Raw genomic sequence first — 26,931 nt, forward strand, 5'->3', positions numbered from 1 at the left:
TCCCTGGGCCAGTTCTAAAAATACTGAAGCCTGGATTTCACTCCCAGAGAGATTCTGATGTCATTGGTCTGGATGTCAAGAATGAAAAGGGGGAAATTCGTGATACTTCCTGGTAATACTCCTAGCCATTAGAGGCACTCTTTCTGGAAAGTTGAAAATACCATTTTGTTCTCTTGGGAGAACCTATTTCCATACTTTAGGAGGTCTTTGTTGTTTTAGTAAGTACTGTAGCACCTTATAGAAATTTGTAACACCATTTTCATAGGAATTACTAGGGATTCTTTGTTTTTAATGTAATGTGCCACATAAACGAAATATTACAGTTTTCTTTTTTCTTTCCCCCTCCTTTCTCTTTCTGTTCTTTAAAACAAACAAAAAACACTGCTAGCTTTGACAAATACTACGGATGAAGCCTTACCAAAGGACATATCTGAAGATCCAGGTAGGAGAAAACCATTATAATATATTTTTATGTAATTATTTCTAATTAAAAAAATAGTTTCAGTGAGTAGAAAATTGGTGCATGTGTGATAGTATGAGTGTTTCTCTAAATATTTGTCTCGTCTTTTATTACAAGACAGCCTTTTTGCTTTTTGTTTTTAGCCCTTCTCTATTTTCAGGTATGGGTAGAGTGTGATATCTTTTTAAGTTCTGAATTTAGGTTTCACTGAAAGCATCGCCCAGTTTGAATTTTGAGTCACATTGTTAATAAGTGTAAAATTGAGAAAGCTTGGGATTGAGAAGATTTCAACAAGCCATTGTGGTTTTTATGTAGAGTAAGGAGTTGATGGGGTAGAAGAGTTGGAGGCCCACAGTTGAAATTTTCCATTTACAAAGCAAAAATCTCAAATATTTTCATTATACTTCACCACCAGGAAGGCAAGTAAATGTTCTTATACATGGAGTGGATTCCAAGTAGAAAAATAAAATTTGTGTTCGCTCAGGTTCTTGGAGAGTCGGAACTGTGTCTGTGAACTATGGAGCTAGCTGTGTCTGTGTCCTTAGCTCTCTCGATGGACCCATCATTGAATCACGATGAACCTAGTTAAAAACAAACTGGCTAGGGAAGGTGTTACTATTCGGAGCTCTGGTTATGATGACATGAAAGAAGTCGCTGCTTCCTTTTTTCTCTCTCAATATTTAATAAATAAATCATGTTTGTTTTGGTTAGCTAGCTATCATCCCAGGCTTATTTGTCTAAAGTTGGAACAAAGGAATCAATATAATATTGAGGTTTATGCTACAGTATAATATTTCCCAAACACCAAGTTCATTCAGGGTATAAAAGAGGGATAGAGAGAAGGAGAGGGTGGGGGAAGGGGAAAGGAGGTATATATATGAATCATGCAGTGATGGGGCCTAGGAATCTGTATTTTTAGACTCCCCACCCCCAGGTGATTCTGGTGCACAGCCTACTTTGGTAACCACTACCTCTAGAAGGCGATATTAAATGGAAAATTAAGATTATAAATTAGCTATTACTCCAAAAGTGGTAGGAATTCTCCAACCTAGTTTTGGCTTTTGAAACTGATTGGGGTTCCTCCATCATAGGGGGAAATGCTCTATTCGTATAGGAGAAATGCCTAAGGTAGGTTCTTTCCAACTCTAATTTCTGGAGCTAAAGTGATTGCTTCCCGGTTTTTGGAAACTTCATGTTATATTAGTAAAACCTAGTTAAATTTAGAGAGTTGAACTGGTGCTTCTACAGGCTTTGAGGCTTTTATGGGTTCTTGTTTTTCCCATAAGCATCACATATTCTCTGGGGGCATGTGCTTTACACATCATTGCTAACATTCCTTCATTGAATAGGGCATGGTGTCACCAGACAAAACTTTCAGGTGTGCCATAGTGCATGAGGTGCATCTGGATTTGTTTTACATTCTGCCTGGGAGCATGTGATGTGGTTCCTGATTGCCCCTTTCTGGAGTAGATATGAGGGAATCCTTCAGCTGAAAACATTTACTGTCCCCTTTCCTGGGGCATGTTTGGATTCCTAGTGTGAGACACTGGAGTTTCAAGGTGGTGATTTCTCATTCCGGATGGCTGTCTGGGCTGTGTGGACAGTTCACCTCAGTTGAGTTGCTGCCTTTTGGAGAATTAAACTTCAGACTTGCCCTCTTACACAGTTTCTGTTTCCTGGAAAGATGACATGCCTGCAGTATTCTAGAAAGTTAGCATTCTTCTTCCCTCTTCCCAGCTAAATGAGAAGCGGTGATCTGTCCGTTGGCTTTTTCCTGGATTGCAGCACAACGTGCTTTGCTAGTTTTGCAGATAATAGCATGCTCCGAATGCTGAGCCTGACTTTCAGGGGCTCGGAGGCTGATGGAAGACTTAACTTGAATATAGTCTCCAGCTTTTTCTGATCTGAAACCTGTGGAGACTTACCAACACCTGCCTGGGATATATTTTTCCAGGTGAAAGGAGACGCATCTCCATGCTCTGCTCTTCCACAGTGGGTGGTAATAATAACGATGATAATGATTAATAGTAATGGTGGTAAAGATGATGATGTGGTGGGTTACAGATGGAGTGGGGCTTCGTTATCAGGGAATGGGACTATTATTCCTCGTTATATATTTTTTCATATGCCCTTACCCCTTTAATTGCTGAAAGTGTACATATTAGTGGAGTCTAATAGATTTCTTAGCTAACATCACATTCCAGCCTAATTCAACAGAGCACATTGCACAATGGTGATCTTGATGTCTGTAGGTCATGCTGAGGGTATGAGGCCTGTTCACCCTCACAGTAGTCTTCAGACTGCTGTTGCTGATTCTAGCAGCTGCCCCGATTGCCAGCTATCACCCCCATGGTCTTACGAGGTAGAGCAGTTCTCACCTTCTATAACCTCCTCCCACCTGCACCTCCTTTGCTGTCCCAGAAGGAGCTAAATTTAGAAACTAGATTTCTAAGCTTGAAAAATTAAGAGCACTCTAGAAGAGTAATATTTTGCAATTATAAACTACTTTTATTTTTTAAACTATTTTCACCTTCTTATCTCTCCTTGAGGAATGGGTCACATTTTTATTTTCTTGATTCTGTAACTGAGGAAACCAAGGTTTGGAAAAGGTAACAGCTAGTTGGTGCCGTGGCCAGGAGGAGCACCTAGGGCTGAGGTGTCCTGGCCTGGTCTCCACTGCTCATTTGTACCCCCTCACCCCATTTATCTGTCTATCTCTCACCAGCAGAGTTCACTCAGCCTTCCACACCCATTCTTACCCCAGCAAAAAGACAAAGATAATGGCAGTGTACAAAGGAATTAACGGTCCCCAGGGTCTGGTTTGGGAAACAGTATTTTAATACGGCTGAGACTTCCCCTACCTACATACTTCTGGAAAGCAGTGGGGCCTGAGGGAGAAGAGGGGCATGGGCTGTGAGCAGCCTGCTCAGTGGGTGGCCCCCAACTCTGTGGTGAGTCTGGTCATACCATCCACTCTTGGCTGGAGGAGGGGCCCTACTTAGGCCACTTTCCTTTGCTGCCTGGGGTCTGTAGGATGGAGAAGTGGTTTTCCACGATAATGGGCAAGACAGGGCTCAGAGTCTTCGGGCTGCTCATGCTTTTCAGGACTCTGGCAGCGTTTCAGTAGTTTGAATTGAAAGATGCCTGTGTTCCCACTAGAAGAAGCCAAAATGCTTAGGTTGGGAGAAATGCTGCCTTTCTGCAGCTGACCCTGTGGAAGGGAATGTAAATTGCTAGTTTGCTTTGTGCCTCGTTAGCACTTCAGCTCCGCTTTCAGCCCTGCTTATCTAACCCAAGGATTTTAATGATCATCGTAAATCCAGGCTGCTTCATAGCTAGGAGGGTTTTATCTTTGGAGTTACGCAAAAAAGAGGAGGGGATGATGCAGTGAGACATTTCCTTTCTGAAAGGATTTGAGCAAACGGTATATAAACTATATTCTCCTTGTTCCTAGTTAGCAGCTTTTTTTCTATGAATTCTTATGACATTTTATGATGAAAAATTTGCAGTGTTTGCAAGAGCTCAGCATAGCTAGTGGTTTCTAAAATTGTCTTCCATAGCAGATAGAAAACAAAAAGAGGGTTAATGTTTTTGTAAATGTTTCTAATTACTCCCAACAAGTTGTGATGGGAAAGTAGACTTCATGGGTGTTGATAGTGAGCAAGTTAATGATTGAAATTTGATAAGGAAAAGTCGATGGTTGACAAAATATTTTAATGATTTCACTACATAATATTCTCTGTACGATTTGGTCACAGAGACATGAGACAGGAATATTTTTTTTCAGGAATAGCTCATTGCAACTTACTCAGGGGAGCTTTGGTTTCTTGTGTTCATGGTGCTCTGGTAGTGTATTTTAAGAAAACCTTAACATATGTAGCCTGATAGATTTCTTCCGAGCCTTCAGGGGAGATTCATTCAAAATCTATTACTAGGCTATCATGATAGACCAATAAATCCTCAAGTCTGAACCCATCATTATATAAATAGATAACCCCTTGAAAGCGTTGTCTTTTTAGACTGGAATGTCTTCATTAATCAACTTCTATTTAAGAATGGCTTCTTAGCGTTCTGATGAAAGGGAAATATGTTGGTTTCCTTTTCTTTTAATTGTGCCTTTAGCTTTAGAAAGAAAATCACAGTATCATGAAACTGGAAGTGGTCGAGTTATCCATATGGACACCTGTACATCATGTTGACCTGTTGATGTGTTCTGTACTAGGCCAGGTGCTGCATATAAACCTGTTTAATTGCAGAAATGAAACCCAAGCAAACAACAACTAATCTTTGTTTCAGCCACTCCTAAGGATTCCAACAGTCTCAAAGCAAGACCAAGATCCAGGTAGTGTTTGTTTAATTTCTGCTTTAATGCCCTTTGTGTCCTGTCTCGGACCAAAAATAAGCCTACCCTCAACTCAAAACCCAACCCACAATCTCTCTTTCCTTTAGATTTGAAGCTTAGAATGTGGGTAAGTTCACGCGTCACGAGGGCCTCACTGGAGCATGCAGTGCTGCTGGGGAGATTCTTAGTTTCTGTGTTTATCAGTGCTGGAAGATGGTGGCTGCTGCTCTTATCTCCTGACATGAAGTGGCTTGCGTGATATGCTACAGTTGTTGCAAGGTGATACAGAATAGGGGGAAGTAGCTTTGGAAAGAAAGAGATATAGTTAAAAGGTAACTAACACTGAAATTTACTACCATGACAAGATGAACACTCAAAAATAAGTCTAGGGTAAAATCTAGAGTAAGGAAAGAAAATGCTTATGGTGATTTCAATGAGGTACGAAGCTTCAGGTAAGCAGTTCCATCCTATCTTAGAGCCTCTTCTTGGCCTCACAGTTTTTAAATCAGTAGAGACAAGCAGAAGAAGGAGAGTCATTGAGGCAGAAGGGAGGAGTGAGGGGAAATACAGAAACACTAAGAGAACATCAAAGAGGGAAGGTGATATTGGGGCCACTCTTCACCAATAGACTGCAGTGTAGCAGAGGGCACTGTGTCTTTTTCAACTTTTTGCTTTGGCTCTTAATGATGCTTTTCCTCTCTTGACTACTAGATGCATTTCTGAAAAAGTGAATTTAAATCTGATAACATTTCATATGCTTGAAATACTGACATTTAAAGGAAATCTTATCTTCTTGTAAATCAGTTACCCCTTAGTTTATCTTTTATGTCTGGATTTTCCAAATCAGGGTTTTGTTTCCTTGTTTATAGAAGGTACAGATGCCTGTATTCATATTTTGAAAAACAGTAGATACAGTAATTCATTTTGGTAGGAAAAAAAGGTAACAGTCATTATTTCTCTCTATGGTTGTCACATTTTCTCATCCTTTTTAAAAAAGGATGAATGAATCTTTTACCAATTAGTCTGTACTGGCTTTAGGATGTAGGAATAGGAACATTTATCTGCCCTTATAGTAGAAAAAACCTTTGAATTTCAGAAATCTGCTTATGTGTACTCTGTTAACTGTAAATTGAACCTCACAGTTTTCACTTCTGCTGACTTCGTTTCCCAAAATGAGTGAAATGACAAAATCTCATAGTCACATATTCTATTATTAATATCACTAGCTAAATTATATATATTATTCTTTTAGAGATTGGTCTCCTAGTCTTTTTTGGATGTTTTTATTTTCACTACTCCCAAGTGGGTCTTTACTGAGACTAAGAAAATCAAATCATTTTTATTCTCCTTTTTAGAATAATAAAGCTTTGTAGAAATGTTAGGGAAAGAGGGAAAATTACCATTCTAACACTACCACATTCATAATTTTGTTAATACCCTGCACATTTATATTTTAATTGGGTGCAGTCATAGTTTTGCAGTATCACTTATTTGATATTCAGTTAATTTTCCATATGAAAATATAAATACACAGGTTATATATGGAAGTAAAATGGAATGAGCTATGTGGTATGGGATAGTGTGCATAACTCAATGTGCGTGTATGTATTTATGCATACATATTAATATACATATACATTATTGTCTTTCATGAATAAAAATTTCACTAAAGCTGTGTTTGGCATAGAAAGTTTTTAAATTTCTAGCCAGGGTCTCTAATTTCCTTTTTTTTTCTTTGTTATCAAGAGTTCCCATTTGAAAACTTCGTTGTCCTTTCACATCTATCCTCTTTTATTCTGGTTGAAAGTATGCAAGCATTCTTCGTGCTGGTTCCTGCATGCCTTTGCTTGTCTGTCTTGCCAGTTATGCTGCAGGGACCACCCCAGAGCATGTCACATGCCTCTATGGTGGCTTTACTAAAGATTGCAACCTTGCATGACAAAACTCTCGACTACCACCAAGAAGAGACCTTGAGGAACTTATTCAGGAAAATGAAAGCGCACTGTGTCAAAACGAGCATTACCAAGAACTGAAGTTGCTTAATAGACATGGATAGATTCTAATTTCATAAGTGCCACTCTGATAGCTAAATACTAAGAACAGTTTTCTGAGGTTAATTTGTCTCTCAGACACACCTCTGACTCAGTTCATTTTCTTCTTTGACATGAACTTTGTTGAGAAGTTGAATAGAACAGATGTATGCATCCACTTCTTAGAAAATTATATTGGGAACTTGTCCACACACCTATTCCTAAGTAATAGACTAATATACTGAGTTGAATTAACTTAGAAAATAAATACTCTCTAATAAATAGTCTAGCAAATCAAACCACCAAAAGATTTCTTATAGCAGTATCAGAACATTTTGAAAATGCAATTCAGAAACAGAGAGTAGAGTTTGAATCAAACCTACGTTACTTTTTAGCCATGTGACCTTTAGCAAGTTATTCATTTTTCTTTATGTCATTATTGGAGTTATACTCTGAGAAGTTGCCTAGGTAGTTACTGCCTTGTAACAGGTTGAGGGAGGAGGTTAAGAGGAGGCTTTTACTTTGAAAATCTCCCCAAACCTGTATTTCTCATGGTAGGACAACATAGACCCCTCAGCCTGGTTGATGAGTATTTTCCTTTCTTGAATTTCATTTGATTCTTACTCTCAGCTTTCTGTCCCAACTTCATATGTACCTGTCATCACATTTGCATGTAAACAGGAGAAAAGTTCTGCATTCAGTTAATGCCAGGAAGCCCTTCTATTAAAACATGCAGCTACCTAAGTGGAAGGGTTTACATGCTGTTCTTATTAACAGTTCCTCTAGAAATGGGTTTGAATTTACAGAAAGCTTTTCCTTTTGGATAAATTTAGGTCTGACATAGAATAAGAGCAAAGAAGTTAAAAAATATTCCCATTCATGGTTGTAGATAGGGACGTCCAGGGGACAGTAGAGCCCAGGGTTGCTTTGGGAGCTTGTCAGTCCTTTGCAGTCACTGTGACTTTTATGGCTATTTTCCAAATAAGGCCAACTTCAGCAAGTAAAGCTTTGTTGTCTCCCTTCTGACCTTCCCTTATTTTGCTGCAGATCTTACTCTAGCACCTCCATAGAAGAGGCCATGAAAAGGGGCGAGGACCCTCCCACCCCGCCACCGCGGCCACAGAAAACCCATTCCAGAGCCTCCTCCTTGGATCTGAATAAAGTCTTCCAGCCCAGTGTGCCAGGTGACGTGCCCTCTGCACCCCAGTCCTTCCCTTTCCTGATGGAATCACTGGATGGGTGTCTGCCACGGAGGCCTTTGTGAGCTCAGAGAACGAGCAGGCCTGGCTGTTTCCCATCTCAGGAGGGTCTGAACACTGCTGTGGGATTCTTGGGTGGGAAAGCAGTTCTAGGCAGATAGATAGCATATGTGTCTGGAGCCTTGCCCACACTTCCTCTGGATCAAGAATTATGAAATTGTACCAAGAGGATAAAAGTGCGTCAACGCCAGACAGCCCCACTGAGTGCGTGGCTGGGGTCTTGTTCTCTGCATTGTGGTAATTTGTATACAAGCTTGCTATCCGTCATTTCCTTAGATATTTCTGGGGTTCTTTTGTGAAAGATCTGGGTGATCACTGCCTGGCCAGAATCTTCTCCTGCATTTTATCCTTGTGGCGAAGGTCATGTTTCCTGCGGGGTTTAACGCTAACGGGGCTCTACTGTCTAAATCTGTTGGTGTGGAGTCTAGAGCAAGGGATCCTTCAGGTGGGCTGCTCTGTGGCTTCTGGGGCTGGGACTTTCTTGAGCCAGGTGCCGCAGAACTGGGTTGGGAGGCAGGAGTGAGGAGTTTGGTAGGGTGTTGTAGGGGCCTGTCCGCTCCCTTGGCTCCCTGTGAAGTGGGGGATGTCCACCTAGGGAACCGTGGAACAGCAGATGAGAACCATGCCCTTGCTTTAGTGAAGGCGCTAGGATACAGCGCCATCCAGAGTGTTCTTTTAGGAGCAGCAAGGACCTTTCCACTGACTAATGTAGGCAAGCTATAAATACAATGATTTCCTGGAACTTTTCCTATATCTATGTACATTTTAAGTCAAGCCAACCTCAGATGCTAGTGATTTGCAGATTATTATCTTTTCTACTAAAGCAAGAAAAGTCTCTGGCTCACACATTAGTATGACCTCTCTGTCCCGGCAGAGCTCAGCATGTTTTATTTGTTCTAATAAAGTACTCTCTTCACAGTAAAGTTATAGAATGTTTTTATAATATGCTAGAATCTGGAGCTCTCTATGAAATTTGATTCTCTGCCATGAGTTCATCAGATAAAAATTTGCCTTGAATTTCCCCCCCACACTTTGATCCAAATTCTGGTATAATTTTATAGTAACTGGTATTTGAGGTGGGAGTAGCCATGGATGATGATGCTCTAAAAATTTCACATAGCTGGTGGATTATGACATAGAAGATTTTCTATGGATGCAAGAAGATTAAAACAATATGGGCAGCTCTCTCAATTACCTTTTCCTTGCAAGGAGAGAGGCTAAAAACGTGCAAACATCTCTCACGCTCTGTAAGCCCACAAGGAGTGTCAGCTGTGTTGGAGAACAGATGAGCTGTGGCTTTTAGGACATTGCATCATAGAGTGGAAGAGATAAGACTGGACTCAGAGTCTAGCTCAGCTGGCTTTATCTTTCTGCATCTCAGATTCCTAATCTGTATAATAGGGCCAATACTCCATGGAATTGTAGGGTTTTGTTGAGATAATAAACAATACAGATAGCACCATGTTTGGCCCATAGCCACTCATTCCCACAGAAGACTGATTAGGGAAGGCAGTCTGAGGATAAAGCCTCTTGACTCCCTTGACCCCCAGCGGGGACAGTTCTGTGATTTCGTTACCCACTGTTCCTTGGAGGGTTTGCAGTGAGACCGAGCCCCAGTTGCCTGCTGCAGTAATCCATTCATTAACACCTTTTTCTTGGCTTTCTTCCCTCCTGCCCTGCCTCACTTTCCCCACAGCCAACTAAAATACCTATTCCCAAGTCCCTGTCTTTGGGGCTGCATTTGAGAGAATCAGAATTAAGAAAGCTTTTTACATCTCCAGTGTTGACGTGACCGAAAGAGGAAAAGCATTTTAGTTTGATAAAGGCCAAAGGACAGCTAGACAGGTAACATTTATTCATAGCCTACCTCCACTGTCTCTACATGTTTACACAAATGACATTTTAATCAGCAGTTGAGATCAATCACATAAAGAACAGTATTTTTGCAGTATGAAAAGCAGGTGGTACCTTTGCATCTATTTAGTTTGTTTCCATGTTGGTTAATTCTCATAGGAAAGTACAGGGGTCTGTGTAAATTATGTAGTTGTAATGTATTGCATTTCACTAGAAATGACTTACTGAAATTCTGACAAACTAGGAAAGCATGAAGTAGACTGTAAACATATCAGAATAGTGCACCCATTGAGAACCATGATGCCCATATTATAACCCCTCAGCTGCGCTTGTCTTTGTGACACTTGATAAACTGGGTCACACTATGCTTGCTGTCCTGTGTCCCAAGTGTCACAATTAACTGTCTTTCATAATAGAGAGCTGCATCGTTTCATATGATGCCCTCGTGATACGAGAGCACTGTAATTGATGGTGCATTGATGGAGAGTCTTCTCTGGCCTGGTCTCCCTGTCCTCATCTTTTCCCTACACTTTGCTCTCACCTCACACATTCCTCCCTGGTGCGTGCTCTCCTTGCTTTTTTCTCATCGAGCCCCTTGTAAGCCTCTTTCCCGCTTTCATGCTCCTTGCACTCCTCTATTCAGGCTCTTGCTCCCTGTCTTTCCTTCCCCTTCCCTTCCCTCTGTTTCTTTCTCTTCTCTCCTCCCTCCTCCTCCCCCCTTTCACTGGTGTGAGCCTCTCTTTTTCCAGGGTTCCCCACCGACCCCACTTTGCCCTCGTGACATAAATAAGGCAGTGGTTTTTAAGGACTTTGTTTCCTCATCTACTTATTTCTCTTGGGTGGAGTCCTGCAAGTTGGAGTTGCTGAGTCAAAGGCCATAGATGCTTTAAGTACAGATATGTGTTGCTAAACCATGCTGTAGAAAACCTGTACCTATCAACTTACCGCACACGAACACTGTCTGTTTCCTCACATCCTTGCCAACACTGGTTAATATTAATCTTTTTAATTGTTATCACTCTGACAAGGCAAATGTTTGCATTTCCTTCATTCCTAGTGAGACTGAACATCTTTTCATATCATTATTGGTCATTAATATTCTTTTTGTGAGTTGCCTGCTCAGAAGGCTCACTCATTTTCTGGCGCTACATCTTTTTGCCTAACTGCAGGGACCACTTGTCTCCTCTTCACTTTTTCAATGAGGTTCTGGACCAGCCTCCTCTGAAGCACTTCAGAATGTGAGGGCGGCCATGGGGAAGCTAACCTAACCTGCTACTTCACTGGGTCTGTGTCCTTCCAGCCCACAGTATGCCATCTTTCCGCCAACTTTATCACTTTAGACAAACTCTACTTGGGCAACTGTGTTCATAACAATAGAAGAGTAAGGCAAGGTAAAGAAAAGACGGGTAGAGAATGTACAGTGAAACAAGATGTGGACCTGAGTGGAAAGGGAAAGATAAAACGAAACTAATGTTTTACTGAGAATCATTAATGAGAATCACAAGATTTTGCTAAAGTGAGTGAAGCTGAGTTGCTGAGCCAGAGTGGCCTACAGTGCAGTTAGTGTGGAGAAGAAAGAGGATGGAGAGAAGATATAAAGAAGCAAGAATGAAAGAGGGAAGTGAAGGAAAAGATGAATGTTGTTACAGAAATGGCGATGCTTATACAGAAGGAGAAGCAAATAGGATAAGAGACCATAGAGACCAAGGGAGGCGAGCCCACAGACTTGGTGCAGGACTTGGGTAGGATTTAAAGGAAAAGCTTAGAAGTGGGTTCCGCTAATGCCTTTAAATTTTTGAAGATAGGTTACATGCTACAGAGAGGAATAACAAAGGGCTGATTTAGAATGTAAATCTATAAAAATGAACAGGGTCTACTTTGGCAGTGTTGTATAATTGGCTTTAACTTTGGTATCTGTAAAGAGAGCGTGAACATATATGATTTATAGGAGTCTTTATAGATAGGTAGTGGCATTTTACCTAAAGCATGTGTTTTCCTAAGCAGAAGTTGATATGATATGATCACAGCATGTAAAAGGGAGATCACCTTTGTAATAGTGGGTCCAGGTCGTGGAGCCATCCTCTCTCTGTCCCACACAGCTGCTGTGTTTCAGAGAAAACAAAAAAGTGCAAAATAGTCTGTCAGTAATGATGTAAGCACACAAAATCTAGAGACGGGCAAACCCAGGACTTGATATTTAGATTAAATACCTCTAATTATAGCCACGGAACATTTTATTACTGAAATTTCTGTAAGAAAAATTCCCCTGTGACAGCAATACTTTTTCTCCACATTTTTTTAAAATTAAGACTTTATTTTTTAGAGCATTTTTAGGTTCATAGTATAATTTCGGGGAAGGTACAGAGTTTCCATATACTCGTGACCCGCACACCTACACAGCCTCCCCATGATCAGCATCCCCCACTACAGTAGCACAGTTGTTAAGATTGATGAACCTGCATTGACACAATCACTCAAAGTCCATAGTTTACATTAGGGTTCAGTCTTGGTGTTAAGTATTCCGTGGGTTTGGGCAAATGTATAATGATGTCTATCCATCATTGCGATATCATACAGAGTATTTTCACTGCCCTAAAAATCCTCCGTGCTCCACTTCTATGTTTCATCCCTCCTCTTATCCCCCAGGTAACCAGTGATCTTTTTATTGTTTCCTTAGTTTTGCCTTTTCCAGAATGTCACATAGTAGTCGGAATCCTATAGTAGGTAGCCTTTTCAGATTGGCTTCTTTCATTTAGTCATATGCATTTAAGTTTCCTCCATGTCTTTTCATGGCTTGATAACTCATTTCTTTTCAGTACTGAATAATATTCCACTGTGTAGATGTACTATAGTTTATACACCTGCTGACAGATATCTTGGTTGCTTCCAAGTTTTGGCAAGGATGTGGAGCAACATAGCTCTCATCTATTGCTGGTAGAAATGCAAAATGGTACAGCCGCTTCGAAAAACTATTTCTTACAAAAGTGAACATACTCTTACCATGTGATAGAAAAACTTTGCTCCTTCATATTTACCCAATGAAGTTGAAAACTTATGTCCACACAAAAAACATATACATGGATATAGCAGTTTTGTTCATAATTGCCAAAACTTGGAAGGCAATACTTTTTTTGACCCTAACCTTCTTTTCCCCATTGAAACTATTGTTTTCATTAGGTAAGTTTTTTCGTAAAATGGATTTTTTTTCTATTCCACTGTGTAGCGGTAGGAATTCCCTTTCTTCCACTCATGACACTGACTGACCCCTTCCAAAGTCATGCCTAAGCTTTGCAGTTCAAAATTTGCAGTTCATGGTGATGGTCAACCGCCTCGGTGCTACCTCTGCTGCAAGAGCCCTGTTTCAGTCATTGAGCATACACTTGGCAGAGGAGGCAGACATTAGGTGGAGGAGACATAGTCATCCTTTTAAGCTTCAGATCAGGAACCTTCACCACTTCCACTCAAATCTGACTGGAGAAACCTAATATCATGGATATAGCCAGCAGCCAGGCAGCTGAGAAATGTAGTCCCTGGCAGGGCAGCCATTTCCCAGTGACACTCCTGTTACTGTAAATGAGAATAGATGTCAATGAACAGCTTTTTCCATCATACCCTATATGGCCAAATATATTGAGATCCACAGAACCATTGTGATGGCTGAACAAAACACATCCATGGATAGTATCTGCCGACGAACAGCTTATGTCTTATCTCTGCTTTAGATATATTGATAATAGCTCATTCTGTGGTTAAGAAATTATTGTACATCCATCAATATCACAGAATCTTATGAAGCCATTAAAATGAATAAGGTATGTGTACTAAGTGGAGAGCTATGTAAGATAGTAAGTGAAAATTAAGTGAAAACAGCATGCTGTAGAATATGTTTGTTCTTAAATGTATATACAGTTTCTGGAAGGGTACTTAAACTAGTAACAGTGGTTGCCTCTGGGGAAGAGATTGGGATGACTGGGGACAGCAGTAAGAGAGAAACTTATTTTTCATTGATTACCATTTGTATTTTTTAAACTTTGCCTCATGTATAGGTATTACCTATTCCAAAAAAACTTTACTTTTTCCTTTATAGCTGCGATGACCAGGTGATACCCGAGAGTACTAGAGGTGTTCTTCCTAGCACAGTTGACCTGTCTTAAACTTGCCTACCATTCTTTTCCTAGGGTATCTTTATAACCAGTCTGCTGCCACCTCCTGGAATGCAACTGAAATGACAAAACATTCCAAAGCATGCTCGAAGGCTCTGATATGTTCTTCAGATTCCTCTTTAGTGCCCCTGCAACATTGAGCAATAGTTTTGGAGGACTTCCCAAACCTCCATTGTGAGATGTACAGATGGTCAAAGTATTGTAATAAGGGCTCTGTCTTAACTTGGAAGGGGGGTGTGTTTACTGAGTGGTGAGTTGAGAAGAACTTGTCTTGGGTTTTCTACAAATGAATATTTCTTTCTGCAATTAGAGAAAAGGTAAACCCTTTGAAGAAGAGATTTTCTCAAGACCAAACTTACCTTTCACGTTCTGTAAAGGATGAATTTTGCCACACAGATGGCTTCGACCACATAGATTTTCCATATTGTATCATTCCTGTGACAGCTACTTGTTCCCTTTTAAAATCTAGTAGGATTGAAAAACCTAGTAGGAATGTGGGATTCCTGCACGATCCCCAAACTATTGGGTCTGCAGTACACAGCCAGCCAAGGGTTCAATATGGCAGTCTGGTCAGTTTTAAAAAACCTTTATTGAGATGTGCTCCACATACTATAAAATCCGTCTTTTAAAGTGGCTTTAGTATATTCATAATGTTGTATAACCACCAGCATTACACAGTTTCAGAACATTTTCATCACTACCCCCCAAACCCTATATCCATTAGCAGTCAATCTCCATTCCCCTTTCCTCTCCCACCCCTAGCCACTGGCAGCCACTAACCTTCATTTCTGTGAATTGGCTGGTTGTGGATATTCGGTATCAGTGGAATCATATATGGTCTCTTGTAACGGCCTTTTTTTCACTTAGCATAATATTTGTAAGGTTTATCCAGGTTATAGCATGTGTCAGTACTTCATTCCTTTTATAGATGAGTAATATTCCACTGTATTGACATGGTACATTTTATTTATCCATTTATCAGTTGATGGACATTCCAGTTGTTTCTACTTTTCTACTATAATGAATAATGCTGCTGGGAACATTCATGTACAAGTGTTTGTGCAAACATGTTTTCCTTTCTCTTAGTTATATACATGGGAGTGGAATTTCTGGGTCATATGGTAGCTCAATGTTGAACATTTTGGGGAACAAGTGAACTATTTTCCAAAGCAGCTGCACCAATTCGCCATCTCACTAGCAATATATGAAGATTAAAATTTTTTTTATATCCTTGAAACACTCGTTATTGCCCTTTTTTTAATTTTAGCCATTTTAGTAGGTATGAAACGATATTTTAGCATGGTTTTGATTTGCATTTTCTAATGACTTCTGATGTAGAATATCTTTACATGTGCTTTTTGGCCATATTTATGTCATCTTTGGAGAAGTGTCTATTCAAAATCTTTGGCCATTCTTAAATTGGGGTATTTGTCTTTTTATTGTTGAATTGTAAGACTTCATTATGTATTCTGGATACAAGTCTCTTTGCAGATAAATGATTTACAGATATTTTCTCTCATTTAGTAGGTCGTCCTTTCATCTTTTTCGGTGGTGTTCTTTGAGGTGAAAAACTTTTTAATTTTGTTGAAGTCCGGGTTATCCGTTTTGGCTGCCATGACAGTTATTAATCTTTGAAGTGCCAAGAAGTGCCTTCTGGTTTTCTAGACCCGAATCCTTGTTTTTGGGCCTGACCTTGTTTGTGGTAGGGTCTATTGTGAGAAATAACACTCAGAATTCATAGTGACGGAGCATTGAGATTTCCCTCGAGCATCTCAGTAGTTGATAAAAGGTGTTGGCTGCAGTGTAGTGTTTCTTTGTCGTGAGATTTCAAGTCTAAAAGTTCATTTAAGCATAACGAAGTATATTTGGGCTGCTGGGCTGGATGAACATTTTTGGAGGTAAAAAATACAGTCCAGTTCTTTCCAGGCTTGTCTGTGCCAGTATTCAGCATGCTCATCTACATTTCTGTCAGCCTTTGGAAGGTGTGGTTGCAGTGTGCTGTCCTTGGCTTCTTTTCGCCTTTTCCTGTTTCTTTACTTATAGGGTTTCACCCTCAGTAAGTTATGTGAAAGTGTGTGTGCTAGCACAGCGCTGTGCTTTGCGCCTGTGGAGGTCAAAAGCCGGGAGTTTTCCAAAGGCTGCCAAGGTGGGGGTGCAGTCCTGCTGTTGGGCAGTATGCATTCTCTTTGATACCCACCCTCCAGTTTTACAGCTGACGCTGGCTGGCTGAGTCTGCTGACAAGGGCGTGTGGGAAGGAACAAGACTTGAATCTCTGGAGGATGTAGTGGGAAATGTTAGTATAACCTTTATTTTTAAAATGCTTGTCAAACTCATTTGAATAATAGACAAATACTTTCTTGCATGTCAAATTCTGACATTACAGGTCTGTCCCTTAAACTCATCCCCACCAAGCCCAGTCCTCCCCAGAGAATGTATTCCTAAGACATTTTCTAGTGCATTTATGAATGGATTTGAGTACCTGTGACATCAATTTCATGTTTTTTTATCTTTAAAATAACTGACATCGCATTGTATTGGCTTCTCTCATGCTTTTTCATACTACATTATTTCTTGGAGCTATGTCCATGCCAGCACTGATAATTTTGTAATTCTTTTATATGTTTTATACACTGGCTACTCTGTTAAAAACTGTATCATGGAAAGTTTCAAATGTATGTAAAAGACAAACCTCATCCCCAGATTATTTTGAAGCAAATTCTAGATATTTTATAATTTCATATACAGATACTTTATCTGTATCTCTAACAGATAAGATCTTTAAAAAAGTTGACTGCTAAAAAAATACCTAACTACTAAACTTTTATCATATGTAACAAAATGAACAATAACCCCTTAATATCATCTAATGCTTAGCCAATGTTCAGATTCCCTGAATTATCTCAAGTACGTCTTTTTATAGTGGCTTGTTCAAGTCAGAATCCAAACAAGGGGTACATGTACATTGTGTTCGTTTTGACATCCATTAAGTTTCTCTTAACCGATAGGCTGGTTTTCTGTTCTTCCATGTCCTGTATTTCTCATTACCTGGTCGGTAGATTTAGGCTTGATTAGAATCAGATTCTATTTTGGCAAGAATACTTCTTAGTGATGCTGTGTATTTCCTACCGCATCACATTAGGAGGTCCCTGATGTCTACTGCCACTATTTTTTGTGATGTTTGCTTCATCAATGGTTCCATGTAGTACTAGCCTTATTCATCCATTATGATAAAGATTCCCAGCAGCCTTTCGACTAATGGTTTTGTCAGGTATTGATCAGTGTCTACTTCCAGAAGTGTGTTGGTAAATGTTTAACAACTGGCCATTTGCCAATTTTTCTGGTATAAACAGTCCTGCCATGGCCAATTTCACTCTTACTGATGTGTCACTGAATATGCGGTTGGAACAGATGTGCACAGTTGGCTCTCACAAGCTGGTTTGAACTGTTTCCAGCAAACCACTGTTTAGATCTACTACTTTATTCATAGTTGCAAAATAGTAATACTCTTATTACTTTCACCTTTTTTAATTTGGATCATGGTTTATTTAACCATTTTCTTATTGTTGGACTATTATTTTTGATTGTTATAAAACTTGTGAGTTGAAGAATACCATAAAACAATCTAATTCTCAGTACATTGCTAAGTTCCTTATGTACATTTGTGTTTATAGAATCATATGAAAACTGAAATAGACTTCAGTAATGATGGCCAGGAAAAGTGTTTTATTCATTTAACCAATATTTACTGAGCACTTACCGTGTGCTTGGTACTGCGGAGAATTCTAAGAGCAAGATGGATGTGCCCTCGCATTGTGCCAATCAGTATTACAGTTACACGTGAGAAGGGTGCTGAGTCTGGGCGGTTTCTAACTAGAAGGAGCTGTGGATGTGTTGGTGCAGGGTGCACAGGCTGCTGAGCTAAACTTTGAAGGCTGGATATGATTTTTGGAGTCAAATTGTGTTGATTCTTCTTTAAAATCTGTCTTGATTCAGTTCATAATGCCAGTTGCCTGAGAGGCTGCTACAGTAATCTCCGGTCTGATTTGCTTTCTCTGTTCTTTACTTCATAGAGCAACAGGATTAACTTCTTAAGCACAACTATGATGTCACCTCCCTAGTCAAAGCCCTTCAGGACCTTGTATGTAAATACTGAATTTCTTTGTCTTGACAACTGGACCTGAAGCCACAAGAATACATAGATTCAGTAAGGGACACTGCCATGGCCTGGCATGCCCAGGGAGGAAAGTATTTCAGGAATAAGTGCAGACCAGAAGTTTAAAGTCTGCTGACTGGGCAAAAAGAATGGAGAATATAGGAGGTGAAGTTTGTAAACTGTGTCCTTAGGAACTCTTAGAACAGTTTACTGCAGTGCTAAGGTTAATCTAGATTGTAAAAGGTTGTGGAATGTTTGAGAAACTTAGATGTGGAATAGTTCTCATCACAAACTCATTTTGAAATACTTAAGACTCAGAAGTTGGTCAGACTATATGTTTTTTAAAATTCGTTATGGAAAAGAGACAGTTTCAAGGTAATAGACTTTTTCCAGGTTGCCTGCCTGCCTTCCCTTCAAAACACACACATACACACCCAGTCATTTAGACCAACCTAAGGAGTTTAATAGTAAAACGATTAAGAGAAATGTATTTATGTAAATGTAATATGAGAAATAAAACAACTTTCACAAGGTTAAATCTCCTGTGTTTCTGTCACTTACCTCTGCCTGTATCTGGGACCTAGTTAACCCCATCATCTATCCCATGGTACAGGAAGAAGGCATTGTTGGTAAACACTGGTGAATAAATTCTAGAATTATAGAGAGTCAGTGCTCAAAGAGAACTTAAATGCCATCTTGGCTAACTCTCACATATTACAGGCGAGGAGACTGAGATCCAGGGAATGCCATTGCTTTGTTTTCTCTCAGAATCCTTTGAAAATGGGGAATCTTTGTTGAAATCCTTGTAACAGATTTAGTATCAGAGAAAGCACTATATTAATTTAACTTGGGCACATCTTATTATTTTTCTATAGCTAATAACACTAATTATCTAAAGTTAAACGATATAATAATAAATATGGTGCCCTCTGTATGCAAGAAAACTTTTCCTTAAGCAGGATCGGGCCTGGTTAGTACTTGGATGGGTGACCACCTAGGAAGACCAGGTGCTGTAGATGTAAAAAATAATAAAAATAAAAAGTAAGGGATTGTAAGCTAACAAGGTCCTTGCAATCTATGAGGTCAACCAAGGGTTGCCTCACCTAAAAAAAAATTAAAAAACAAAAAACAACTTTTCCTTTGTTCTCTTCTACATGACTTGCAGTGTTGGGCAGTTTTCCCTGAGGAAGTTTTGCCGCCTTAAATACTTAGAAATCTTAATATATCTATTTTTTTAATTCAAAAATTGTTTTCAAAAATTTTAAATATGTATAAAAAAGAAAAAGAATAATATACTGAACCCCTGACTTCAACAATGATCAAGTATGGCCTATCTTGTTTCATTTGTATTCTCCCTCCCATATGATTGATTATACTTTTTTCCCCACCCTTAGCTATAAAAAAAAAAAAGATCGACGTATGATTTGTAGACCATAAAGTTCGTCCATTTTAAGCAGACAATTCTGTGGTTTCTAGTAAATTTATCAAATTGCGCTTCAGTCACCATAATCCAGTTTTAGAAGATTTTCATCACCAGTAATATCCCTTATACCTATTTACAGTTAATCCCCATGCCCATTCCAGGCAAGCACTAATCTACTTCCTGTTTCTATAGGTTTGCCTTTTTTGAATATTTTGTATAAATATCTTCATACAGTATGGGACCTTTTGTGTCTGGCTTCCTTACTTTGTATAATGTTTTTGAGGTTCGTCCATGTTATAGCATGTATCGGTATTTCATTTCTTTTTATTGCTGAATAACATTCATTCTATGGCTGTACTACATTTTGTCTCTCCATTCTTCAGTTTGATGGACACCTGAGTTTCTGCTTTGTGCCTATTATGAATAATACTGCTATGAACATTCGAATACAAGTCTTGGTATAGACATGCTTTAATTTCTCTTGGATACACACCTAGGAGTAGAATTTGCTGGGTGTACGGTAAATTTGTTTAACTTGATAAGAAACTGCCAAACTGTTTCCTAAAGTATGTATATCATTTTACATTCCCAGCAGTGTATGAGGATTACTGTTTTTCAGATCGTCAACACCGATTGATTATGTGAAGTGGTATTTCATCGTGATTTTGATTTGCATTTCCCTGACTGACGATGTTGAGTATCTTTTCATGTGCTTATTAGTGATTCCTATAGCTTCTTTGGTAAAGTGTCTACTCATATCATTTTCCCATTTTAAAAATGGTGTTTGTCTTCTTATTGTTGAGTTGTGTTTTCTGGAGTTTTTGCATCCTTTGGATACAAATACTTTAACAGATATATGTGATTTGCAAATATTTTTTTCCTAGCTTGAGACTTGTCTTTTTTATTTTCTTAATGGTGCCTCCGAAGCACCGAAGCTTTGAATTTTGATGAAGTGCAGTTTATCAATTCTTTCCTGTTTGGATTATGCTTTCGAAATCACATCTAAGAAATCTTTGCCTAACCCAAGGTCTTGAAGATTTTCTCCTGTTGTCTCCTAAAAGTATTATAATTTTAGCTCTTGCATTCATGTCTGTAATCCATTTAGATTTGATTCTTGTGTATAGTGTGAGGTGAGGGTCTCAGTTCATCTCTTTGTATGTGGATATCCAGTTGTCCCAGCACTATTTGTTGAATACTCTCCTTTTCCTACTGAATTGCCTTGCCATCTTTGTCAAGAATCACTTGACTGTGAATATTGGGGTTTATTTCTAGACTCCATTCTGTTTCATTGATCTGCGTCCTTATGCCAGTGCTACACTGAATGCTTTTTAAAGCAGAGGAGTAATATGTAGTCTTGTGAAGAGGTGATCAAATGACTAAGAAGGCTAAATATTTTCTAAAGTGGCACATTTTTAGATAGTGTCTAGCATCTTATTTATTTCACTGTGGTGTATAGCATATTCAGAAGCACTCTTTTACTTCCTTAAATTTGCAATACTTTCTCACTTTGCAGCCTTCTGACATGCCTATTCCCTGGATATAGAATAACCCCTGTCCAGCTGCTTATCCCGCATCTCAGTGCCTATTTCTCCTCTTTACCACTACCTGTCCCGTAGATTCAAAATGTGATACTGATTGCTGCACCCTAGTAGTCCTTTGACCATGGTGATGTCATGTTACTTTTCCAGGCCTTAATTTTCTCAAAGAATTAAATTTGATCTTATTAGCTTTCCAAACTCAGTCATTAATATTTTCTCTATTGAACATTTTCAAGACATGTATAAATTTATCTCTTTTAACCAGAGATAAAACTGTTCTGTTTAACAGAATTGAATAAGGATAAGTGGGGCATCATCAGGGGACTGAGGCAGGTATTGTTGGAAAGATAGTCCTGGCAAACATTTTCTTATGTACATAGGTGTGTATGACATATGAAGCCATCACCGTGTGTATCTGGGTGATCAGGGGCTAGGCATAGGCTCGCACATGCTTTTGTGATTAGAAAGGCGGGAAGGAAAGAACGATTTCTATTACAAAGAAATAGCCATTTTTATGAACTTGCCAAGAAGAGGAATGGTCCTTACTGATGAAATCCTTGAAGCTTTGCATATGGCTAACTCTCTACTTGATTGATACTTAAAAGTGTAGGTTCCACTGGCAGGCTCCTTTCAACATTTTCCATCCTTTAAGTATTTTTTTTCTTTGGCATTTGAATGCTTTTATTTTCTTCATAAAATATTCCGAGTTGGGGGCGGGGGATGGGAGCCCTTTTCCACAGCTGAAGTTATTCCAAGTCTCACTCCCCCGAAGAATCGGCTTTCTGTTCCTTGAAGCTTTCAATGGCCACATCTGCTGCATTATTTCCACTCAGTAAGTTGGAACATGTTTTCATTTAGTCGTTGATTTGGGGCTTTGTAAAAATCTGAAGGAAATTAGTAAACAGACAGTGATATCTATGAATAATATTTTGCCTGGAAATTTCTAAGCATAATGAAGTAAGAGGATAAAAAATTGCAGAGGTTAGAGTTTCGAATGAAGATACCAAGAAGCTGAGATTTAGCAGATCAATGTCAGAAAATGCAAATCTTTCAACAGATTTAACAAACCCTGGAAATTATCAGTGTGTTTTCTGAATTTAGGATTAAATGGCACTTTCTTTAATGAACTTTTAGATATGTTTTTCAGGATTTGGGCGTTTATTATTTTTTTCCATGATTCCACTTATAAAAGGTTTTGATTTGACAAAGCCTTGCTGATACCTGGTGTCCCCCCCCCCCCTTATTCACTTCAAGACATCAGGAATAAACTGGCAATTGCTTCACAAGTGTGTTAGCTTTTAATGTATGCAGAAAAAGTGTTCTCTTCCCCTCTCTTCTTCCCTTCTCTTTCCTTCTGGGAAAGCAGTTACTATCAACAGATACGTTGTCATCTTTTGCATGTGTACCCTAGATTATTCAGCCAAATTATTCTTACAATTTCACTTTGCATTTCACTTTTCTTTTTTAAAAAGTCGACTCGAACAAGCAGATAAAATATTTGAATTGAATTTAAGGTTATGAACGGACTGAAAATATGATGAGGTTTTTTTTTCCTACTAAATTCAATTCCAATTATTTGCTTACTGAGTACTTACGAAATGCAAGGCAGTGTGTTAAGGTGTTGTGGGAGACAAAAAGAGAAATTAGACCTAAAGTTGGTAAAATGAAGCCAGATTAGTATCTCCTACCATTAAAGGAAATAAACACAGAATTATAAACACATGAAAGAGATTTTTAAGCAGCATCCAAACAAGGAAAGATGCGTGAGCTAATGACATCTGGGGGACGCAGCTAAGGAAAGACCTGAGACTTTGGGAGTACTTTAGACTGCCTGCCTCCAGAAGCCATGCGAGTGAGTAGGCGGATCTTGAGATTTCTTACTGATACTCCAGATCTGGAGTGAAGTGGGGAGGTACTCTTAGTTTTCCCTTCTCTTAACTGAGAGTTAGTGGATATGACTTGCAGAAAGAGAGAGAAGAAGCTGGAAAAGTGAATAATCACAGCTGGATATCCTGACATTCTGGAGAGGAAGGCCCAGGGCTCCTTGCTGAACTGAGGGGAGAAACTGAAGTCTGGAAAGTTCCTCCAGGGCCTTGATATACCTCAAGACTTGGGAGAATACAGTCTGCTACAGGATTTTTTATGTTGATTATTTTGGTGTTTTCTTCATATTTCAAAACAACGTGTTTATGTAACCTCTTATTGGCATTTCAGTTTTAGTCATCTACTGTCTTCCCTTCCCTAGCAACTTTCCCCTCACCCTCCCAATATAGTTATATTATAATTTTGGTTAATTAATATTTAGTGTTTATATTAGTCTTATGGCTATGTAAGCCATATGGTAAATTATTTACTTTTCTTACTTGCACATATTTTTAGTTGCCTTGGGGTGAATAATCAGTTTGTTTCTTTTCAGTGTATTCACCCCTCAATAAACTATGGACTTGCTCCATTTTGTAAACTTTCGACAAAATTCTACACATTAGGTATTAGTTTCATCTTTTTGAAGAAATCTAAAGTGATTGTCTTTCTATGTGCGTTACATGGTTTTTATCATGGCACCTCTCTACACTGTCATCTAAGGATTCCCTTCATCTTTTTTTTCTATGTTGGATCTCCTTTATCCTGTATCCATGTATTTCTCTTTTTTGACTTACTCTCCTGTTTTCGTAGAGAACATCCTTGAGTAACTTTCTTGGAAAGGGTACATGCAGCTCAATTTGAGACCCTGAATGTCTAAAAATATCTTTAACTAAACCATCAGGCTACTAGTTTGGGAATACAATCATCAGTTGGAAATAAATTTTCAGAATTTTGATGGAATTACTCCAATGATTTCTATTTTCCAATGGTATGTTAAGAAGTCTAAAACCATTTAGATTCCTGATAATTTGTATGTGGCTTGCTCTTTTTTCCCATCCTTTGCTAGAAACTTGGGGAATATTCCAACTCCAGTATTTTAAAATTTTGTGTTGATGTGCCTTGCCGTGGATTTCCCCCTCATTGTCCTGGGTACTCAGTGGGCTCTTACAAACTCATATTCTTCATTTCTGGGAAATTTTCTTGAACGACTTAATTGATTTATTCCTGCTATTTTCCGTTTCTCTTTGTGGAACTTTTGTTTGGATATTAACCCTACTTTAAGATTTCTTCAGATTATCTTTGAACTGTTCTATTAAGCTTTCCCTTTCTGCTATCATGTCTTTAATTTCCAAGTGCTCTTTTTAATTTTTTGAATGTTCTTTTTTCAGTAGCACTTCATTATTTCATCTTTGCAAGTAATATTTATGTCTTATTGAGGCTTTCTCTGATGACTCTATTAAAAAATTTCATCCCTAACTCCCACCCCATTATCTGTGTTCTCAGTAGAATATAAGCTTCTACTGAGAAAGTAGAGCTTTTCTTCCTTTTCTTTTTTTCACCGATATTTCCCTAGCACCTCAAACAGTGTCTGGTATATAATGTTTAAATAGTTCTGGAATAAAAATGATCATTCTGACAATATTAATACACACTTAAACTTTTCTCCTAGTACAGACCTAATCTATTTTTTGAGATTACTCTTTTTCTATTTTTATTGCTCTTAGGTTAGAAAATTTTTTGCAGATACCTGATAGTACTTCATCATCTGCTTATATTTAAGAAGCAGGACTAAAAGCTGATTGGGATATAAGAATAAACAGATGGGACTTGATATCAGTGGACTTCATGGTAGAATGATTTGGTGGGACATCCTTTTAGAGATGTCTTGATGTTGGTATCTAAATCTTCCTTTTTGGCTGGTCCAGTTTCCTGGAACACATTCTTCCAATCTCTAGATATAACAGTCTGGGAACAGAGAAGAGAACTAGAAGAGCTCATTATGCAGAGTATACACATTTACCGAATTTTACTTTAAGTATGGCCCTTGTGCCTTCATCTGAGCCTTGTGTCCTCCCTGAAGAAGTAAAATATTTCTAGCTTTTCACTGGAGTGGGAAACATGCCGAATTTATGAAGGATATGAGAGAAAAATCTCAGGATCTAACTGCTCCTAAACTGCTTCATTCAGTCCTTTTTAAAATATGGAGATGGAGCATAATCCTATAGTTCTTAGGTTCAAATAAACAAATATTTGTTGGATACTTACTGTATTCTGAGTTATCCAGGTGAAGTAGGGGTAGGGAATGGCCACTGTAGACAGAGAAATCCCAGGAGCAGGGATCCTGAGGCCAAATTCAGCATGAGGTGTAGCCAGAACCAGATCTTTAAGGGGCTTGTCAAGGTATGCTCTTCTCCTGAAGGGTGGGAAATATGATCTGCTAGCAGTTAATTTTGTTTTCATTGCACTCCTGATTTTATGCCTACTTCCAGAAGAGTTTGATGTTACCAGTTCTTGAGAAGAACCATAGGATAAGCCCAAAGAAAGTAAATGGAAGGAAATGGGCAGAACTTAATGAAACAGAAAGCGAGCATACAATACAGAGGCTCAAAAATGTTAAAAGTTGGTTTTCGAAAGGAGTAATAAAACCTGACAAATGTCAGGCAAGATTGATGAAGAAAAGCTAGAGTGATGACACAAATGGTATTAGGAATGGAAAAAGAAAATCACATATGTAGAGATTAAGATGATAAGAGGTGGGTATGACCACTTATATGGCAACAAATGTGAAAATGTAGATAAACTGAATAAATGCCTAGAAAAATATTAAAACTGATTCAAGAATTAGAAAGTTTGAATAATCCTACAACAATTAAACAAAATTAATAGAAATGTTGTTTCAAAGAAAACTCCAGGCCCAGATGGTTCTGCCTTCAAACTTTACCTGACATTCAACAACAAAAATTTCTGATCTTATACAGCCTATTTCAGAGTATCGATGGGGGAACATTCCCCCGCCGAGTCAAGCATAAACACAGGACCAGATGAGAAAGGAAACTCACTTGTCAATCTTACTCATGAATATAGTTGCAAAAATTCTCAACAAAATAGTAGCCAACTAAATCTAGCAGATATAAAACCTAATCAAGTTGATATTTTTCTAGGTCGGCGAGAATGTTTTAATATCAAATTCATACTATATAATATATTATAAGGAAAAATCATTTCATTATCGGAATGGATGGAGATGCAGCGTTAGTTAAAATTCAATAAATTATCATTCAAGAAATCTCAAAAATAGATGGGAATTTTTATAATCCAGTAAAAGGTGTCTATGACAAACTTATAGTAAATACCATACTTAATGTTGCAATGGTGAAAGCCTTCCCTCTGAGATCAGGAGAAGACCAGAACACCCTTATCACCATTTAGTTCAGCTTTACAGTAGATGTTCTAATTAGGTAAGTTAAAAAAAAAAAGAAAATAGATAAAGGTACTGAAAAGAGGAAACAAAACTGTTAATATTGGTAGATAATAGAATTTTATCCAAAAGTGCATTCAGAAATATACCCTTACGTTATCTTTTACAAAAATAGGGCATTTATTTTTTTTTAATTAGTAAAAGTGAAATTACATATGAATCTGGATGTTGGTCCTATTTTTAGGAACTGTTGAGGCAGTAAGCAGGGCCAGTCACATGTTTGTTTCCTGTCTCAGGGATCACTGTCATTTGTTGCCTGATTTCCTAGTGTGTTGAAAGCCGTTCTTTTATATGTTTTCTAGTGTCTTAAACTGTTGTTTTATATAAAAAATATGTTTGGCTTTGGATATTTCAAGCGGGAGGGTCT

The 26,931-nt window shown here is 38.5% G+C and overlaps 1 protein-coding gene across 11 annotated transcripts in view; it reads left to right on the plus strand.

Moving 5' to 3' along the window:
- The window catches only part of REPS2 (RALBP1 associated Eps domain containing 2), a 182,900-nt gene that overhangs the window by 102,193 nt on the left and 53,776 nt on the right, over positions 1-26,931 (plus strand). For 8 of the 11 annotated variants that reach the window (XM_016126371.2, XM_016126373.2, XM_016126372.2 and 5 more), the window contains exons 11-13: positions 389-442; positions 4,757-4,802; positions 7,880-8,016. In XM_016126371.2, coding sequence (XP_015981857.2) covers positions 389-442; positions 4,757-4,802; positions 7,880-8,016 — 237 coding nt within the window. The remainder of the gene's footprint in view (positions 1-388; positions 443-4,756; positions 4,803-7,879; positions 8,017-26,931) is intronic. The other 3 variants (XM_016126377.2, XM_016126379.2, XM_016126380.2) reach the window with 1 other exon arrangement.

The sequence above is a fragment of the Rousettus aegyptiacus genome, unplaced genomic scaffold (genome assembly GCF_014176215.1).
Source record: "Rousettus aegyptiacus isolate mRouAeg1 unplaced genomic scaffold, mRouAeg1.p scaffold_m13_p_9, whole genome shotgun sequence".
NCBI lineage: Eukaryota > Metazoa > Chordata > Mammalia > Chiroptera > Pteropodidae > Rousettus > Rousettus aegyptiacus.